The following is a 16672-nucleotide window of genomic DNA, read 5'->3' as shown; positions in this document are numbered from 1 at the left end:
TTCAAAGTGCTGAAGAATATAAAAGCAATCTAATTTTATAACCAGGGAAATTATCATTCAAGAATGAAGATAAAAATATTTTCAGACAAAAACTGAGACAATTCATCACCAAAAGAGCCACCCTAAAGAAAATAACTAAAGAATGTTTTCAGACACAAATAAAATGATCCTATGTAGACACTCAGTGACAAAGGGAAAAATTAAGAGCAACAAAAATAATAAATATATAGAAAATATAAATGTATGTTGACATTATGAAACAATAATAAAATATTTTGTTGGGATTAAATAACAGAAGAATTAAAAGAACATGACAAGTGTGTGTAAGTTAGAAAGGGCACAAGTGTAGTTATAATATTCAGAGGTCCTTATGCTGTCCAGGAGAAAAAAAAAGTACTAATTTACATTAGATTTTGACAAATCAAGAATATCTGTTGTAATCTCTGGGGAAATCACTAGAAGAATGCAAGAAATAAAAGTAGACAAATCCACAAGTACAATGGTAGATTTTGAAATAACTCAATAAGAGCAAAATAATCAGTAAAGATATACACTATTTGAGTAACATGGTTAGCAAACTTGACCTAATGAACATTTAATAGAACACAGCCCACTGTTGCCAAACATAGTTTCATTTACAGTTTGTGTATTATGTGCTGTTATCTCTGACTCCTAGTGACTCTATGAATAATATTCACAATGTCCTGTCCTCAACAACCCTGCTCAGCTCAGCTCCTGCAGACTCATGCCTACGACTATGGCTTCTTTCATGCTATTTTTCCTAGCATTATTGTCTTTTCCAAAGTACCCTGCCTTCTCATGATGTGCCTGAAGTAGGACAGTTTCAGTTTTGTCATTTTTACCTCCAGAAAAGTTTGAGGCTTAATTTGCTCTAGGACCCACTTATTCGTCTTTCTGACAGTCCAGGTATCCCTGGAGCTGTTCTCCGACATCACATTTCAAATGAGTCAACTTTTTTCCTATCAGCCTTCTCCACTGTCCAACTTTCACATCTGTATATAGTACGAGGGTGTGGATTACCTTAGCTTTGGTCTCTAATGACAAATCTTTGCCCTTGGTGCTCTTTCCTAATTCTTTCATTGTTGCCCTTCTGAGTCTCAGCCTTCTCTTAATTTCTTTGCTGCAGTTTCCATTTGAATTGATAACTGAACCAAGCAAGGCAAGCAAAATCTTTAACAATTTCAGTGTCTTCATTGTCTATGTTAAAATTGTGTACTTCACGCTAGCTGGTTTGGCTCAGTGGTTAGAGCATTGGCCCACGGACTGAAGGGTCTCCGGTTCGATTCCGGTCAAGGGCATGTACCTTGGTTGCAGGCTCAATCTCCAGCCCTGGTTAGGGCATGTGCCAGAGGCAACCAATCGATGTGTCCCTCACATCGATGTCTCTCTCTCTCTTCCACTCTCTCTGAAAAGCAATGGAAGAAATATCTTTGAGTGAGGATTAAAAAAATAATAATAAGCCTGGCCAGGTGTGGCTCAGTGGTTGAGCGTTGACCTAGGATCCAGGCGATCAGGGTTCGATTCCCGGTCAGGGGCACATGCCCGGGTTGTGGGCTTGATCAATGACTCTCTCATCATTGATGTTTCTCTCTCTCTCTTTCTCTCCTTTCCTCTCTCTGAAATCAATAAAGACATATTAAATAAATAAATAAATAAAAATAAATAAATAAAATTGTGTACTTCTTGCTCTGGCAGGTGTGGTTCAGTGGTTAGAGTGTGGGCCCACACACCCAATGATCACAGGATTGATTCCTGGTAAAGGGCACATACCTGGGTTGCAGGTTTGATCCCGGGCCCCAGTCTGGGCTTGTGCAGGAGGGAACCAATCGATGTGTCTCTCTCACATTGATGTTTCTCTCTCTCTCTCTCTCCCCTCCACACACCTCCCTTCCATTCTCTCTAAAAATCAATGAAAAAAATATCCTCAAATTAAAAAACAACAAAAAAGTTGTGTACTTCTTGATTTTTGTCTCTTGAAGTTTAAATGCAGTTCTGCTTTAACACTTTCTTCTTTCACTTTTATCAGAAGTCATTTTGAATCATTGCTACTTTCTTCTAGTAAGATGGTGTCATCTGCTTAAGTTATTGATATTTCTCCCACCAGTTTTCATCCTCCTTTTTCTGAGTCTAGCCCAATTTTTTGTAGTATATGTTGTGTGTACATATTAAATAGGGAGTTAAAACACAACCTTGTCTTACACCTATAGAAACTATTTTGTCTCTCCACAGTCTGTCTCATTAGTGGTTACACATCGAGACGATCAAATGCTGAAGCATCCCCATTTCTTTCAGAGCACCCCACAGTTGTGCATGATCAATGCAGTCAAAGGGTTTACTGTAGTCTATAAAACATATAACCTACTTCTGAAATTCTTTGGAGCACTCCAGTACCACATGAAGTATTTACCAAAGTTCACATGCAAGATCATAAAGCAAATTTCAATACATTTCAATAGACAGAAATCATACAAAATGTTCTTTGATCACAATGCAAGAATCTAGTAATAGCCTGGCTGAACGTGGCTCAGTGGTTGAGCATTAACCTAGGATCCAAGAGATCGAGGTTCGATTCCCGGTCAGGGCACATGCCCAGGTTGTGGGCTCGATCCCCAGTGGGGAGTGTGCAAGAGGCAGCTGATCAATGACTCTCTCATCATTGATGTTTTTCTCCCTCTCTCCCTCTCCCTTCCTCTCTCTAAAATCAATAAAGATGTATTTTTTAAAAAAAGAAGCTAATAACAAAAATATAAGCGGAGGATCCCCAAATATTTGGAAAGTAAGGAATATAGTTTAAAGAACTCACAATGCAGATGAGAAAATAATTTGAGTTGAACAATAATAAGTAACAATTACATATCAAACTTGTGAAATACACCTGAAGCCATGTCTTAGGGGCTTAAATGCATACATTAGGAAAGAAGAGAGGCTGCTAATCAGATATCTAAGAATCTATTTCAAAAATTAATGAAAATAACTGAAAACTTAAAAAGAAATTAATGAAACATGAAGAAGCATACAATAAAAAGGATCAACAAAGCCAAATAATTATTTTGTGAAAAGATTTTTTTAAATGATACACCCCTAGCAAAACTGATAAAGAAAAAAGAGAAACTAAGAGAAGAGGCAAACATAAAAAATACTTATAGGACATAATAAGCAATGTTATGTCAAAATTTTGAAAATATAGATGAAATGGGAAATGGAATCAAACTTATCAAAGCTGACACAAAAGAAAAAATTTACATATTTGACTAGTAAAGAAATTTAAGTACAAAAGTATAATCCTTTCACATAGAAAACTAAGGGTCAGATGACTTCAAAAACAAAGTCTACTCAATGCTTAAGAAAGATATAATGCCAGTCTTAAATAAACTCTTCCAAACTTTAGAGAAAGGAAGAAACATTCTCAACTCATTTTATGAATTCAACATAACCTTGGTAAGAAAACCTGACAAGACTTCCAGTCAAGATGACCAGGTAGGTCAGGGCACATGCCCAGGTTGTGGGCTCAATCCTGCAGGGGGTGTGCAGGAGGCAGCCGATCAATGACTCTCTCATCATTGATGTTTCTCTCTCTCTCTCCCTCTCTCTGAAATCAATAAAGATAAATTTAAAAAAAAGAAAAAGAAAGAAAGATGGCCAGGTAGGTAAATATGGTACTCACATCCTCCTGCAACCACATCAAAATTACAAGTAAACTACAGAACCACCATCATTCAGAACCACCTGACATCAAGCTGAATAGAAGTTCTACAACTAGGAAAGTTCTACAACTAGGGAATTAAAGAAGCCATACTGAGACTAGAAGGAGGGGCTGAGACACCAAAGGGGCTGGTCCCACACCCACATGTGGCAGATAAAATCGGGAAGGGTATTTCGGCTGTGGAGGTCTTGACCTCCACACCAGGCCCCCCAGCCCAGGGTCCCAGTGCCAGGAAGAGAAGTCCCTATAATTCTGGCTGTCTTGGCCCATCCTTCAGATTTTCCTAATATCTCTCAAACAAGCAGCATCTTGCCTCAGTAGCCCTGTACCTCTTACTAAGTGGCCCCAGACCTAACACTAGCAGCTGCCAGCCTTGGTTTACAGCTTGGCCTCTCATGTGTACCTCCAAGCCCAGCACAAGCAGCACCATCTACAGACTGCTTTGTAGCTAATGTCAGGTGGCCTTGGCAGAACACAGGTGGTGCTGACTTTGGCCTGCACTTCCCAGAAGGCCCCATACCCAGCACACCCAGTAGACAGCTTCAGACAGTGTCAGAGCACCGCTGCCAACCACCTCCACAAGTGACACACTCAAGGGGCAGACACAGTGGGTAGCAGAGCCCTGCAGAAGTAAATCTGCTCTGTGGGGTGGCCCCAGCACAGCTGATCCTCCACGGTGGTTGGAGGTCAGTGGTCAGTGGTTGCAGCCAGTCCTTGCAACTGATTGGCCTGGCTAATTAAATATTATATAAATATATAGAGAGGTATCGTTTTCAAGTTACCAAGTGAATTAGATGTGAGAATCCTGTAAAATATTGGGAAATTTTCATAAAAGTCTAGGATTTTACATCTCTTCCCAGCTTAATTTCTTAGTCCAATTAAAAATGAAAAGTGAAAACAGTAGGTGATACTCATTGGCGTTGAACATATCATAGGCACAAAGGAACATGAGGAAACTTTTGGGGTGATATGTTCATTACCTTGAGGGTGGTATTATAGTGATCATTTCTGGGGTGTATACATATATATGTGTGTGTGTGTATAAAACTTATCAAATTATATACTGTAAAATTATGCAGTTTATTGTACGTCAATTACAACTTAATAAACTATATAAACAACACACAAGCAAACACATATACACATACCTAACAAAAATGCTAAAATTAGTAAGACTGACAAAACCAAATTTTATGAGGATATGAAGCAACCATAACTCTCATATACTGTTGGTAGGAATGCAAAATGGTACAAACACTCTGATAAAAGGTTTGGTAACTTCTTATAAACTAAACATACATCAGCTCTATGACAAAGTGATTCCATTCCTTATTATTTACCCACGAGAAATGAAAACACAAGAGATTGTTCAAGAAATTTGTAAATAGTTTTATTCATAATAGCTAACCTGGAAATAGTCCATCAGCAAGAGGACGGATAAACAAAATGTGGCATCTATACAATGGAATACTGAAAAGGCAAAACTGATCTATGCCTTAAGAAAGCAGAACATGATTGCCTCTTGGGGCTAGTGGCAGGACTAGGAAGGGAAATGAAGACATTTTCTACGGTAATGATAAGATTCTATATCTTGAGAGGGTTTATCTGGCTTATACAAAGATGCATATTTGTCAAAACCCATGGAATGGTGAGTATAATTAAGATTTGTGCATTTCATTATAAATTTTAATTCAAAATGAAAAAAAGAATTGTAAATAAATATTGAACTCTAGCTAATGACATGCATGCTCAAGTACTTGGGGACAGAATATACTAATGTCTGCTACTTTCAAATGCAACAAAAGATGGCTTGATGGATGGACAGATCTGTGATAAAGCCATGTATAATGAAACAGAAAATTAACAGACTCTAAGTGGTGGGTATTCATTGTACAATTCTTCCCACTCTTCTGTATGTTTGAAAAGTTTCAAGATAAGATATTGGGGGGAAAAATCCATTTGTAAGATAGTAGCAATTCCACTTCTGCATACTTATGTATGTCTGCATGTTCATGGACATGCAGACGTGAATTACACGCTCTGCATATATTCACGTACGTTGTGCCATGCTCATCTCAATCAGATCCTTCCAACTCACTTTAAAATTACATGAGTTCCTCCTAGTCCTAAATGATACAAACCAAAAGAGAAAGAAACTGCCTCAAAATGCTATCCTCTTTCAGCTGCTATTAGGTCACTGTTGCTCCCTCTCCAAGCCACATTTCTTAGAGAGGTGAGGACACTTCCTGTGCCCATGCCTTCACCTATTTCATTCTGGCTGGTGCCCCGAATTCCAGCAAAATGGCTCTTGCTCAAGATACCAATGATCTCCACACCACCAGAGCAAACAGGTATTGTTAATCCTCACCCCTCAAAGAATGAACAATATTAAATTTACCTACGTTTAAATTTGAAATTAGGGAGGCAAATTTTACTTGGCATGTCAAGCAAGCCTTTTTTTTTTTTTTAAAGAGTTCTATTTCACATTATGGCCAAGTAAGAATGTAAGAAGGTGGAAACTTGGGGGACGATATCACAAAAAAAGAGATAAGAGAAGAAGATAATACTATAGTTCAAACAGTAAATGTCAATCGTCCGTTTGTATGGACCTAATTCTATTGCATCCTGAAATTCTAGTGAACTCATTAACTGTTGTTCACATTTCTTCAACTGACTTAGTCATTACATCTATAGACGCTCTATCTTATATGGTCTCCCAAACTGCCTATTTATGTAGAAATTATCCTCTGAGTTACAAGAACCAGGGAACTAGGTCTCCAAGGATCAGACAAATCCAACTGAGTATCAAAATTAGTACGGAGACTGTTTCCTAATCTTAAGGAGATGAACCCTCAAAGACTTTCACAGCATCTAACACAACTCAGCCTTCCAATGATGTCTCTGTGCTAGGTAACACAAAATTATGCAGTAAAATCACTTTAAAATTCATTCTATGAAATAGAAAATAAAGGGAATTTCTTTGTAACATGGGCTTCACAGATGAAAACTAAACTTGAGCCTAAAACATGCAGAAGAATTTCAACTGTCCTTAGTAGCTTTAAGGTAGGGTTTCCCAAACTACAGGTCACTTTTTGCAGCACCCTCACGTTTATGACTTTGAAGATGAACAAGCATTAGCTAGTCAAAGAAGTGTGGGAAAGAATATTCTAGCATGGGCAAATACTGTAAAAGTATATGTAAAGAGTTATAAAAGGGCTTTATTATTTATTTTCCTCTAGTATTCATCTATATATCTTGGTCACAGACAGTAGTTTATGAAAGGCTTTTTTTATTCTTGCCACCTATTCTCCTGAGAAAGCAAATTTGTTTATTCCATGAGCAATTATTTAGCACCTTCAATGTGCAAGCCTAGAACTATGTACATTGCCTAGACTTAAAGGAACAGAGCATATGGCTCATGGTAATACACTATGGTTATTGAAGGACTTAATTTTACCCTAGCTTTTTACACCAGAGCTTCATACATAGTGGTATTTGGCTATTTTTAAATGTTAAATTAGTTTTTCATTTATCTCTGGTTCCTACAATGGAGGTGTAATGAAGAATACAATAGCTTAAATTCATTTATAACAAAGGTAACACGGAAGGACTTAATCACAAAGTAGACAAACACTCCTGCAAATCCAGAATGATTATTTAGCATAAAGTCTAGATTCAGAACTCAAAACTCTTTGGATCATAAACCTCTCTGAAAATCTAATGAAAGCAAAGCATCCTGTGCTAAGCAAGTTCTAACAGGGCTCCCAATAATCCCCATCTCTTGATATTCATAATAACCTTGTCTAATCTCCTCCCCTTGAGTACAGGATGAACCTAGTAACTTGTTTCTAAAGAAGCGACTATGGCAAAAATGAGCAGCTATCTCTTCTGTGATTAGTTACAAATGATCATGAATTCTGTTTTACTAGGCTCTCTCTTACGCCCTCATTTGTTCTCCCTGATGAAGCATGCTGCCATGTTGTGAAAAGCTCCAAGCAGAGGCACATGTGGCAAGAAACCAAATGAGGCCTCAGTCTGACATGCAAGAAACTGAATCTTGCCTAAAACCACATGAGCTAGGAAGTGGCTGCTCCCTACTCCAAGGGAGGACTGCAGCCTTGTGAGAAGAGAGAGCCAGAGGACCTAGTTCAACTGTGCCTGAATTTCTGACCCACAAAAACTACAATATGTTAAATCATTTTTTAAGCTATATATTTTGGAGTAATTTGTTGTGCAGCAATAGATAACTAAAGTAGATCCTCTCTGCAGAAAAATATATATAGTACATGTACAAATTCCAGCACATTTTTTAGGAAAATAGGAGGCCTCTCTCAAGTCCACCAATAGAACTCCTAGTGGCCCAGGGATCCCAGATTAAGAAACTCCTGATACAACATGCACAAAAGGCCTTCAAGAATCAATTTAACCAAGCTGTACAGCTCAACAAATGTCAGTATGCTTTCCTTCCATAAAGTATTACTAAGAAGGTTAAGCTATTTTATCAATATAATTGTATTACCAAAGGTAAAAATCAAGCCACATTATACCAAAACATTATTTTTGGTATAATATATGAAATAATATATTTCATAAATACTAAGTAAGTATTGAGGATAAAATAACGACTAAGGCACTGTCCTTAACTTTAAGGAATTTACTGTCAGGTGGGCAACACACACACAGTAGCTATCAAAAGAACTGGGGGTGAAAACAGAGATTTCCATATGGTATCTATTCATGTTTTTAATTATAAAGCAATTAAAATAATTACCTGTACTGTTTTTCCAAGTCCCATATCATCACCAAGAATACACCCTCTTCCTTGGATGAAGTGTCCATAAAGAAACTGGGCTCCTTCCCTTTGATAGTCTCTCAAGTACCTATTAATAGTATAAGGAATAGAGTCTCCATCGTCAGATAACTGAAAAGCAACAGCAGATGATGGAAATTTTCGGTCTGGGAAATAAGGTTTTTCTAAATCCTCATCATCAAATATGAAATTCCTGGAGCAATCTTTAACAGATTTTACTTCCTGAAGTCGTTTAAGAGGTACTTTCCTTTCTTGAAAATCTGAATATAAGATGATTGCAAATGACTTCCCATTTTCATCCACTGCGATAGATTTTATGCTCGCTTCACAAAGTTTTTCATTATCTGGAGAAGGAGCGAGACATCTTTCTCCTGGGTGCCATATGTCTGTAATAAAAAAGAAGAAAATAAAGCTTCCAAATCTAGTTTATAACGTACCACCTCAATTATCCACTATCAGAAAACTACCTCACATAAACACGCCTTCCAAATAACTGAAACAAGATAAATTATACAGATAACATGTGTAGATATTTTTCTAAACTATATCCTCAGATGTTCTCCTATAAAAAGCAGGATAAAGGGCGCATATTTATTTCCTATGGTTCTCAGCCTGCTTGTGTCATAATCTCCCCATACATGCCTGGACACTGCCTCTGTTGTTTCTGATTCGGTGGACACAGGCCGTGGGCACCGGGTTTTATTACTATGTTTGGTTGTTGAATTCAAAAGCTGATTCTGCTGCACAGCCAAGGTTGAGAACCACTGATTTAAATATTCATGATGACTCCTTAACATAATGATATGGCAGAGTAACAGTGAATAGGACTTGGTGAGGAGTCAGCTAAAATCCTCTGGAGAGCACTGCTTTTGTGGTTCTGTCTCTTTTAAATAGTTATTCCATCTTCTTTCTCTGGAGACAGCTGTTTCTTCTCATTGTCAATACTGCTGCTTCTAAACTGTTGCTTTATACGTATGTACACAACCAATCAAGGGAACCCCAATCCTGTGATGTGTGCCAGCTTTATCAAGGTTTTTTCCCTTCTAGGTTTTGAAGAGTTAAGATTCTTAAAAAAACAGATAAATTCTAAGATCTCTTTCTGCTGATTCTATTATTTTTTGAAAAGTCTGACCTCTATATACATGAATTTGTTCTGTGCTTAACTGTACAGCTGTTTTATTTTCTATTCAGGAAATATAGCACTATGACTGAGGAGGGGAGTCTCTATAGAGTATACTACTGGAACAATTAAAAAGTACCAAATAGAGGAAGTTAAGTGAAAATAATTTTACAAATGGAATTTGCTATAGCAAGAACCCCAGAGGAACTGTACGGCTACAACTGTAAGGACAGTAGGAATTATTTTTCTCACACATTTCTCACTGAGACCATATAACCATTGCTAGTTTCCTAGGGTCTTCTTAATGATTACAAGTTAGGTTTTTATAACATTCATGGTTATAATATGACTAGTATGTCCATACTCTCTTAAGAATAGCTCATTATGCTATTTCTCATCAGTTTTCCTCAAAAGTAAAACCATTATGCCCACTAACTTTGGTGAAATGACATTTTGCATGACAATCAGAAGCAGACAGAGGAAAGTTTCTTGCCCACTCTAATGTCTGGATCCAAACTATTTAAGCACTGCTACACTATTCTAGAAGAAAAAGTTTAAATGTGAAGCTAAAACTCTGACCCGCTGTACAGGAAATAACACAGAGATCAACAGGCCCTACTTTCAAAATTGTATTCTTTGGGCCTTAAAACCTAAATTAATCCCTATAGCAATTCTTAACACATTATTTCTGTTTCACATGATTTGTCTGCCTACTCAGCAAATGCCTTCAAATTTTTAAAGACCCTAAGCTCATTAATTTATTTATTATTCAACATCTATGACTTGACACCAATTATTAACTAGATATTATTCCCTGCAATGGGTACAAAATGAAAAAAAAAATGTCAAAAATTGTAGTGATTTGGCATGCTCTCCCTCCCTGGAGCATGCCCTTGCCTTTCCCTTCCCCCTCCGACAACCCTCCCTTTCCCCCACAGACATGTATCTCCTAAACTCTAACGGACCCCAAGAGGCTTGCAACCAGGGCAGCAATGAGCAGGGGCAGTTAGTCCCAGGCTGAACCCCTGAACCTGCCCCCAAGGCCCCCTTTTCTGACTCCTTAGTGAGCCAAAGCAGCCCAGCCCAGGCTCATTTCCCCACCTAATCCCTCTCCTGTTATTCTAGGCCCTTCCTTGTTTCACTGTCCCAGCTTTAATAATCATCCTCCAAAATAAAAAAATAAAAATTTATAGTGATTAAAACTTGCTGAGAACCAGACTTTCTGAATCTCATTAAATGACATATGTAACCAACTTTTCAAGGTAGAAAATCTTTAGCCTGTCCTTACTCCTTTTTTTATATTACTCCCTATATCCAATCCATCAGAATAAAAAAATTTATTATGTTCCTCCCTGAAACAACTGTTGGCAAACTATTCTGTAGAGTCAGATTTTAGCTACTTGTTATATTAGATCTTGCAGGCCTTTTCCTTGTAATGTAAGAACAGCCAGACGACACCTGGGCATGGCTGTGTTCCAATAAACACCTGGGCATGGCTGTGTTCCAATAAAACTTTATCTACAAAAACAACTGTGCCAGATCTGGCCCACAACCATAGTTTGCTGACTTCTGCCCTAAAGCATGGCATTTTTGGCTTTCTCCTAAATTACTGCTCCAGGCTCCTAACCATTTTCTCTGCTGCCACTACTTTCCCCCTACAATCCATTTTCCATATAGAGGCAATATTGACTATTTAAAAATACAAATTATTAGCAAACCTTTAGCTCAAAATCTTTCAATAACCATTGCATAAGCCCCTGTATGATCTGCCTCTACCTACTTCTCCAACTTGCTCCATTTTCCCCTTGATTCACACATGCTAAGCAGGTCTTCTCTCAGCTGTTTTTCTCACCTCCGAGATTCTGTCTCTGAGCACCTTATTTAAAGTAGGGTGTCCCATTATTCCCTAGCTCATTATTTTAGTGCTTCCATAGTATATATACAATGTTTATCATGTTTACTTGTTTTTATCTGTCTTTCCCACTAGAGAAAAACTTCTTTTTGAAGGAAATGTCTGTATTGTTCTAAATTTTTATCCCATCACCAGCACACAGTAGGCATTCAGTAAACATGTGCTGAATTTATTAACGTAAACACATCCTTGATCTCACTGATCCTTGAGGGAGACAGATGCTAAAACGTTTACAAACATGAAAGTGTAGTAAGTGCTCTGGAAGAAGAGGACAGTGTGCTGTAAAAAGGAGTACTGAGGAAATAACATAACAGGCAAGAAGGCCTAAGAAGAGGGTGCCAGCCAGATGGCGCAGCACCGGCAGAAGCCTTATGGGCCTCACGCAAAAATTTATGGAGATCGATTTGGTTCCTGAGTTTGGCTATTTTCTAGAACCAAATAGTTAAGTTTGAGCTAGGGCTGGGATCACTCAGGATTCAAACTCTAGAATAAATAGCTTAAACTGGGAGGATTTCATGTTGGATGAACGGAGGTGGGGGTAGGGGTGGGGGAGTGTAAGGCTCCTTATGATCTGGTCCCTGTTTTCCTCTTTAACGTCATTTCCTCCCAGCTCTCCCTCTTGCATTCCAAACTGGCCTCCTTGCTGTTCCTCACTATGGCAAGCATGTTCCCACCTCAGGGCCTCTGAGCTTTCTGTTCCTTCCACCAACACTCTCCCTAAATACTGAAGTGACTGATGCTTTCAATTCATTCAGGTCTCTGCTTTAAATGGCATCTCCTCAGAGGTATCTTCCCTGACCACCCAATCTAAAATAGCAATCCCTGACACTCTTTCTTTACCCTGCTTTATTCCACTTTCAGAGAAAAATATTAAATATCTGTTACTGTTTATCTCCTCAACTTAAATGTAAGATCCCTAGGGCAGGGCTTAATTTGTGTTCACCGCTACATGCTGGGCACCTAAAACAATGTTTGAAGCTCAAATACTTGTAGGATTAACAACTTTTACATATAGCTACCATTTGAAGGCTTTATGTGTACCAGCATGTGCTTTAGATGCAGCAGTTCATTTAAGCCTCACAACAACCCTCTCATTACTTCTTGTAAGTAATATTATCAGTTGCATTTTACAAATGGTAGAACAGATAAAGGTTAACCAACTTGCCCATGGTCACACAGCTAGAAAGTGGCAGAGCCTGGATATGTATCAAGCTATCTGATCTTGAAGCTATCAGCTCACACATGAATGAACTAGTCCCTGGAACTGAGTAGCCCCTGCTCCTTTTAACTGAGGTATGAGCATCCCAGTCACTATAATCTCCACTCAGCAGCTTCATCTATTTATCTCACCTGCCAGGTCTCTACAGGTGTTGGTATTCGTGGTCCCTAGGTTATAGTGTCATCATTTTTGGCCTTCAGTTTTGGCTTGTTACATAAACCTCTTTGAACTTTAGCTCTGAATTAATCTACTTAATGAGATCGAGATCCTCCTCAAAGAAAAGCGTGTAGATAAACAATCAGCATATTGCTGGGCACAGAACAGGCACTCAAGCTTTTGCTATATCTCTATAATGAAATCTTTTAACTCGGGGGCAAGAAGGCATCCAGATGACTAGTAGCAGATAACAAATCCTCCTTAAACCCTTTCTTGGTGACTCCTTAAAGGTGGACTATAAGGCCCTGCTCAATATATCATATATTAAGCTCTTTGTGTTATAAAGGAAACTGAACTAAGTATTTCAACCTTTTTTCATCTACTTAACAACAAACTTCTACCATTCATAAGAACTGGGGCATACAAGGATAAGGAATTAAAATATCAAACATTTCCTGGGCGCTCACAATGGGCCAGACGCTGGGTCGCATTAAGTGCTTTGCATATACCATCTCACTTAGTAATCACAAGAACTCAGCAAGCATCAGCTTACAGGCGAGGAAACTGCCCACCGTTGCTCAGCACGTAACTGTCAGAGCCATGCGAGATCCAAGGCCCGCCTGGCTGCAGGGTCCCGGCTCTCAGCACGGAATCGCAAAGAACCGGCCCCGCCTCGGAGAGGCTCACAGTCTGCAGCTGTCACTCAGCGGAGCCCCAGGGTGACACCCCAACCCTAAGGGGACTAGCGGGCACCGGTCCACGCGGCGCAGGAGACAGGTGTCAGCAGAGCGGCCAGGCGCAGAGCTTATACCTTTGCCGGCGGCTTCCGCTCGGGGCTCCGGGGCGGAGGGATCCATGTGGCCAGGGGGAGGGGCCTGGCAGCCCCGTCGCTTTTAACACCAGACCCGCGGCGGAGGCCGGCGAGGAGGAGGCGAGCCCGCTGAGCGCGGCCGCCACCGCCGCCCGCCGCCCTCCGTGCATCGCCCCCCCAGACCCGACGCCACGGGGCGAGGGAGCAAAGGTGCAGCCAGATGCGGTCCGGGGAGAAGAGACGTGGCGTCCGAGGCGGCAGCAGGGCGGAGGGCACTGCGGCGGCTGGCAGGGCGGCGCTCGCCTAGCGGTCTCTAGCCGCACGGCCGCGCCAGGGTAGAGACGCGGAGCGCGACTCCCTAACCCTCCCTGTCAGGGCTGCGCCTCCCTACCGCCCACCGCGGCTTCCAACCCGGACTTGGAAAATCCCGCGAGAGCCGGCTTCCGAGCTGTCACCGGGATCTCGCGAGAGCAAAATCTTGGCTCGCGGGGGCGGAGCAGTCTTCCTCGGGCCTCCTCTGCCGCGGAGGACTGGAACACTAGAGAACGCGATAGTTGGGAGTGTCGCGAGGTTTAGTTTCGTTGGCTCGCGTGGTGCCGGGTCTGCGGCTCCTCAGGGAGTCGGGAAGGTGCTCGCGGGCCGGGTGCTTTCAGGGCCGGTGAGAAGGGCGGGGTCCTGCCGCGGACGGTCGTCCCCGCGACGTGGCTTCCGTTTGGTGTTTGGTTTCTTTGTCCAAGCTGCAAACCCGGGAACTTTGGGAGGCGAGGGATTCCCGCCTGCAGTGCTGCACCCACGGGAGGCCGAGTGAATGTAGCGCGTTTTTCTTGTCACGCACTAAAATATAGTAAGTCATAAATTCCTGATGGGTACAAAACCAGCAACACGTGCCGTAAATAGGAGGCTGGGCGAGATGCTTTAATTTTAAGGGCTCGTATAAGATTGGGTTCACCTGGATAATCCAGGATAATTTTCCCATTTCAAGGTCTCTACCCTTAACCACATCAACAAATTCCCTTTGCCACGTAAAGTAACATTCATGGGCTTCAGAGATTAGAATGTGAACATCTTTTTTAGGGGTGGGTTGGGGATTATATTCTGCCTACCACAGTGTCTTAATAAGGAAAATTATATGGCTATTTGCTCTCCAAATAGATATCCATTCTTTGATAAATACTAAAAATTATGACTGTGCTCTCATAAAATTTTTCTGTTTATCAGCAGATAAAAACTTTATATCTAAGAGAAACATCTAAGTCATCCACTAATTACGGGTAAGATGTTGGCTTTCACCCATCACACATTTAGCCTCTGCTTCAGTGTCCTCACCCGGGACAGCAAAGAGGCGAGTAATAGTAATCCACCTAAAAAGGGTTATTGTAAGGGTTAAATAAGTAAAAAATAGTAGTGCCTGGTCATAGTAAGGAATGTATGTGCTGCTGTTACTGTTGTTATCAATGAAATGCATCCACTTGAAAGTTGCTTTCTGCATAGCCATTGCTTCAATTTAATATTTTTGGCTAATAATTGGTACTACATTATTATTATTGGAATTTTGGACTGGATTCTAATTTAAAACACCATGGATTATAAGGCATATTATTTAGGTACAGCTTTTAAAAAGGAAAAACAAAACAAAAAAACCCCTGCTATTATAATTGTAACTTGATTTTAATATACACCCTAAAATTGGAAATTTTAAAATGTAGGAAAAGAAATCTGCTTCTTGGAATTGATGAACTATATCTGTTTACTTGTTTAACTCTTTTCATATTGTCTCTAAAATCAATGGCAAATGGGCTATTTCACTCAAACCTTAGAAGTAAACCTAAGGATAAGTACTATGGCTAACTGCTCTAAGGTTCAGTGAGAAGATTGATGCATTTGAGTCCATTTAACTCCCAGAGTTTATTGTGACAAACGGATGCACATTTCTTCTGGAGCAAATGTGGAGATCAGGTGAGAGAAATCCAGCAGGGACTTCAAGATGACCCCACTAGGGGACCTGACAGCTGGATACCTATGAGTAAAGTAGTGACTCTGAAGAGCACAGGAAAGCATCCTGTGAGAGAAAGATGTTCGAGGCGGGCCTATTCAATCTCATGGCAGTATTAGTTAAGTGAGATCTTTCCTGTACCTTACTTTATCTCCTTTTCCCAAATCAATCTTGGGAAAGTCAGAAGCATCCTAAAAGTAGAGGGAGGAAGGCAGTCACCCCTACTTTGTCCACTGCACACAACTCATCTGTAGCAGGTATGAGCTCTGATCGAGCACAAACTTCCAGTTTGGATAACTGTTGAAGTTTCAATTTTAATATTATAGTGGACATATTAACTGCCAAATTAAGACTTCTTGCTTATTTGCCTAGTGACTAGAAGTGACCGCAGGATTTTTTTTTTTTTTTTTTTAATTGAGAGAGACCAGAGATGCATGTAATTATCTCCAATTTGTTTTCAAGGGTTTGGAGAAAAACTTGTCCTCAAAGTTGGTTTCAATGAGCAATGTAACAAATAAGTGAATTTGTATTCTGATTTCATCACCTGAGTGCTGTCATTTCACCATCCATTAGGACTGAATAATAATAGAAATACTGCATATCAAAGTTTGTGGGAAATTGATGCTTAGGGGGTAAGAAATACTTACATTGAGAAAGAAGAAAAGCTGAAAATTAATGACCTATGAACAGAAATTGTAAAAGAACAACAGTCTAGTTCTAAAGAAAATAGAAGAAAAAACAAATTAATGAAAGAGTAATAAAAAACGCAGTAGAGATAATAAAGCCAAAAGGTAACTCTTTGAAAAGAGTGATAAAGTAGACAAACCACTGGTGAGATGCATCAAGTAAAAAGAGAGAAGTTACAATAAAACATTAAGAATGAAAAATAGAGTAAAATGAAAGACAATTCAAAGATTAGAAAAACAT

General features: G+C 39.8%; 1 protein-coding gene across 1 annotated transcript in view; it reads right to left on the bottom strand.

Annotated features, from left to right (window-relative positions):
• ERCC6L2 (ERCC excision repair 6 like 2) overlaps positions 1–14171 on the bottom strand; it is a 107601-nt gene extending 93430 nt beyond the window's left edge. The window contains exons 1-2 of the mRNA XM_081152008.1: positions 13753–14171; positions 8496–8920 (exon numbers count right to left, since the gene is read on the bottom strand). Coding sequence (XP_081008134.1) covers positions 8496–8920; positions 13753–13798 — 471 coding nt within the window. The 5' untranslated portion in view covers positions 13799–14171. The remainder of the gene's footprint in view (positions 1–8495; positions 8921–13752) is intronic.
• Positions 14172–16672: the final 2501 nt, after the last annotated feature.

This window comes from Miniopterus schreibersii (genome assembly GCF_964146895.1).
Source record: "Miniopterus schreibersii genome assembly, chromosome: 11".
NCBI lineage: Eukaryota > Metazoa > Chordata > Mammalia > Chiroptera > Miniopteridae > Miniopterus > Miniopterus schreibersii.
The sequence above is the reverse complement of the archived record's forward strand: the minus strand, read 5'-3'. Positions and strand labels throughout refer to the sequence as shown.